Raw genomic sequence first — 4,666 nt, 5'->3', positions numbered from 1 at the left:
TCATCGCACTGGGCACATCGCATGGGGGATGCTCTAGCATTTGGGTAAGAATTCTATGGTGGAAAAATAGTAGGACCTGGCAATCCTACCCCAACATGATGCAAATAGATGGCAGTAAGTTTGAACTTCCTTCTTTCTGACCTCTCTTGCACAATGCTGATGCTCTTCTCCCTGCACATGCCAGGAGAGACAACATGCTGTCTGCTTCTGGCACCATGAGGCATGTAGTGTATCAGTAAATGACATGCGACCAGGCGCAGGGGCAACTGGGCTGTCCCAGGAGCCCCAGCGCAGGGCGCGAGTTCCCCCGCCAATCAACAGCTGTGGCGGGAAGTTCAACTGGTCAGGATTGGCCTGACCAGCCAGTAGGCTGTACCGGGAGTTGTATATAAGCGGGACCCGGCCCGCGTGTTCCCTCTCTTGCAACGTGCTCCTAATAAACAATGTTGCCCTACTCTCGTCTCCGCTTCGAGTACGTTACACTGGCGACGAGGATGGGATCCTAGCCTTATCGGCTACGACGGAGATCTTGGGCAACGAACGACCGGCCACGGCCGCCGCCACCACCATGGCCAACCAGGGCGGAATCACCGGCCACCTCGAGCCCTTCGACCCTGCAAATCCAGAGGGCTGGGAGTCCTACTCGGAACGGGTCGAGTTCTACCTCCGGGCCAACAAGGTTACCGACGCCGGAGCAAAGAGGGATGTTCTCCTGAGCGTATGCGGGCCTGCCACGTTCGAGATCGCTAAGGGTCTCTCGGCGCCCGCCCGCCTGGCGGAGAAATCCTACGAGGAGATCATCAGACTCCTCACGGGCCACTTCTTGCCGCAGCCCTCCCGGGTAGCTCGCAGATTCCTGTTCCACAGGAGGGACCAGGCGGCAGGAGAATCGGCCGCCGACTATCTGGCGGCCCTCCGCAAGATCGCCGGGAACTGCAACTTCCCCCAGCTGGAAGACACCCTGGCCGACAGATTCACGTGGGGCCTCCGCGACGAGAGGCTCCAACAGAAGCTCTTCGCCAAAGAAGAGCTCACCCTCCAGAGCGCCTTCAGCGAAGCGGTGGCGTTCGAGAGGACCTCCAGGACTTTTCCCAAGACCCGGTCAGACGCCGTTCACCACGAGGAGCTGGACCACGACCGCATGGAGGAGAGAGAAGCCTACCAGCTGCGTCGCCCCGCCGGCCCACCCAACAGAGCGGCCCAACGCCCCCGAGCGGCCGAGCGACCACCAGTGTCGGAGAGGGTTCCGGCCACCAAGTGCGCCAGCTGCGGCGACTCCCACGATCGGAGAGACTGCCAGTACCGGACCTGGGACTGCCGGAGTTGCGGGAAGACCGGCCACATCGCCAGGGCTTGCCGGGCCAAGCTCAACCGTCGGAGGCCGACCACGCACCACGAGTCAGCGGAGTCCCACTCAGCAGACTCCATGTCCCTACAGGTACTGAACTTGCCCCACGCCACCCCCGATAAAATTAAAGTGGCAGTCCTCATCGAAGGGAACCCCTGCCAAATGGAGGTGGACTCAGGTTCCTCCATTTCCCTCATAGCGGAGGAGACCCTGAGGGAACTGTGCCCCCGGCAGCGGCTGCAACTACGGCCGGCGAACTTCATACTCCGGGACCTTCAGAAGAACCCGGTGCAAATTGCGGGGTGGGCGCGGGTGCAAGTTGAGAGGGGGTCCTTCCACGGGCCGCTGGACATCCTGGTGGTAAAGCGCCAACTTGCCACCCTGCTGGGGCTGGATTGGTTCAAACCCTTGGGGATACGCGTGGAGGGGGTGGGGCAAACCTTAACGCCCAGCGGGTTCGGGGAGATTTGCAAAGAGTTCCCCGAGGTATTCGATGGGTCCCTGGGAAGCTACAAGGGGCCGGCCATCTCCCTGCCCCTAGACCCCACGGTCAGGCCGATCCGGCTCAAGGCAAGGAGGGTCCCGTTCGCTTTAAAGCCAAAAATAGAGGCCGAACTAGACCGCCTCACAGCCCAGGGTGTCCTGGAGCCTGTGGACTATGCCACCTGGGAGACCCCCATCGTAACCCCCATCAAGCCAAACGGGGAGGTGCGGATCTGTGCAGACTATAAATGCACGATAAACAAGGCACTGCAGGATAACCCCTACCCAGTGCCGGTGGTAAACCACGTTCTGGCGGCCCTAGCGGGGTCCAAGATCTTCGGGAAGCTGGACCTGGCACAGGCCTACCAACAGCTCCCGGTAGATGCTAAGACGGCGGAAGCCCAAACGATAGTAACGCACAGGGGGGCCTTCCGGGTGAGGAGGCTACAGTTCGGGGTAAGCGTCGCTCCGGGGATCTTCCAGAGTATAATGGACGCTCTCCTTAAAGGGATCCCCGGAGTCCAGCCGTTCTTCGACGACGTTTTAGTCGCCGCCCCGGACCCCGAAGAATTCGGCAACCGCCTAAGAGAGGTGCTCCGCCGGTTCCAGGCTGCGGGGCTAAAAGTCAAGAGGGAGAAGTGCCTGCTGGGGGTTCCGCGGGTGGAGTTCCTGGGGTTCGCCGTGGACGCAGCGGGAAGAAAAGACACGGGCCATCGTGCAAGCTCCGGCCCCCACCTGCAAAGCGGAGCTCCAAAGCTTCTTGGGGGTCCTTAACTTTTACCACTCATTCCTCCCCCACAAGGCAGCCCTAGCAGAGCCCCTTCACCGCCTCCTGGATAAAAAAACCCCTTGGGTTTGGGGCAAACGCCAAGCCGCAGCGTTTCAGGCGGTCAAGGACGTTCTGGTGTCCAATGCGGTGCTCCACCATTTTGACGAGGGCCTCCCCATCATCTTGGCTTGCGATGCATCGCCGTATGGGGTGGGAGCAGTCCTGGGGCACCAACTCCCGGACGGGAGGGAGGTGCCGGTAGCATACTACTCCCGCACACTGACACCAGCAGAGCGCAATTACGCACAGATAGATAAGGAGGCTCTGGCGATCGTGGCGGGGGTCCGCAAGTTCCATGAGTATCTGTACGGGCGGAGGTTCACCACAGCCATGGACCACAAGCCCCTCTTAGGTCTGCTGGCCCCAGATCGACAAACCCCCCAAATCCTGTCACAGCGTGTGTTGAGGTGGAATCAATTCCTCAACTCCTACACTTACACACTGATACACCGGGCCGGCAAGGCTATGGGCCACGCTGACGCGCTCAGCCGTTTGCCGCTGCCGGAAATGGGTCCAGACCCCGCCCCCGCACACCAGGTAATGCTGATGGAAAGCCTCCCAGAGCCACCCCTACACGCAGCGGAGGTCGCCAAGGCCACCCAGAAACACAAGACACTGGCACGGGTGCTCGACTGGGTGGTAAGGGGGTGGCCAGAGGGAAACATGGGGGAAGAATTCAAACCCTATAAAGTCAGGAGGGAGGAACTGGCAGCCCACAAGGGGTGCTTACTATGGGGAAGTAGGGTAGTGATTCCGCCCCCGCTGCAAAAGCGTGTTCTAGAATCCCTCCATGAGACCCACCCCGGCATAGTGCGAATGAAGGCCCTGGCTAGAAGCTACGTCTGGTGGCCGGGAATGGACGGGGAGATTGAGAGTTGGGTCCGCAGGTGCCGGACGTGCCAGGAGTCGCGGCCCGAGCCTCCCAGCGCCCCAGCCACTAGGTGGGAGTCCACCAGGAAACCATGGTCGAGACTCCACATCGACTTCGCGGGGCCATTCCAGGGGCAGATCTTTATGATAATCGTGGACGCCTACACCAAATGGCTGGAGGTCATCCCCGTAGGGTCCACCTCGTCCGCCGCCGCAATCAAGGCGCTACGCAGGGTCCTATGTACACACGGTATCCCGGACACCATAGTCTCCGATAACGGGACTGCGTTCACCTCAGCCGACTTCCAGGCATTCCTCCAGCGATACCTGATTAGGCACATAAGGTCGGCCCCCTTCCACCCAGCCACCAACGGTCAGGCTGAGCGGATGGTCCGCACCACCAAGGAAGCCCTGGGCCGAATAGTACAGGGAGACTGGGACCACCAGTTAGCGGCATTCCTATTCGACAATAGGATCACCCCCAACCCGGTCACAGGGGTCAGCCCGGCCGAGCTCCTCATGGGGCGAAAGCTCATAACCCGGCTGGACAGATTACACCCCGACCGGGCGTCAGACACCCGCGAGAGCCCCGAGGTCCGGGACGCAGTCCGGGGGTTCTTCGCGGGCGACCCAGTCTACGCCCGGAACTACGCAAGGGGCCCCACTTGGGTGGCGGGCCGAGTACTACGAGTCACGGGGTCCCGCCACTATGACATATCAACTGAGGAGGGCCAGGTACTAAGGCGGCACATAGACCAATTGCGGCGCCGCACGCTACCAGAGGAGCTGGCGGACACCGACGAGGCAAGATCCGGAGGGGAGCCCAGCGGGGACCAGCCAGAGAACGCGGCCCCAACACCCCCAACGCTGGTCCAGGTAGCCCCGGAACCGCCAGAGCCAGAGGGACCCGCAGAAGCAGTCCGGTCGCCACCGTCCGCACCAGCCGCACCAACCGCGGTGGCCACGCCTCCCCCACAGGACCTCCCTAGGCGATCCACCAGGGAGCGCCGACCCCCCGCCTATCTTCAAGACTATGTTCCTTAACCAGGGGGGGAGGGGTGTAGTGTATCAGTAAATGACATGCGACCAGGCGCAGGGGCAACTGGGCTGTCCCAGGAGCCCCAGCGCAGGGCGCG

General features: G+C 61.7%; 1 protein-coding gene across 1 annotated transcript; it reads left to right on the top strand.

The window, feature by feature from the left end:
• Nucleotides 1-1,474: 1,474 nt before the first annotated feature.
• LOC132569175 (uncharacterized protein K02A2.6-like) lies at nt 1,475-3,527 on the top strand (the record flags this gene model as incomplete). The annotated part of the gene is made up of 2 exons (XM_060235364.1): nt 1,475-2,597; nt 2,710-3,527. Coding segments are annotated over 2 exons (1,941 nt in total), but the record flags the coding sequence as incomplete, so codon positions are not given.
• Nucleotides 3,528-4,666: the final 1,139 nt, after the last annotated feature.

Source organism: Heteronotia binoei, chromosome 3 (assembly GCF_032191835.1).
Source record: "Heteronotia binoei isolate CCM8104 ecotype False Entrance Well chromosome 3, APGP_CSIRO_Hbin_v1, whole genome shotgun sequence".
NCBI classification, from domain to species: domain Eukaryota; kingdom Metazoa; phylum Chordata; class Lepidosauria; order Squamata; family Gekkonidae; genus Heteronotia; species Heteronotia binoei.
The sequence above is the reverse complement of the archived record's forward strand: the minus strand, read 5'-3'. Positions and strand labels throughout refer to the sequence as shown.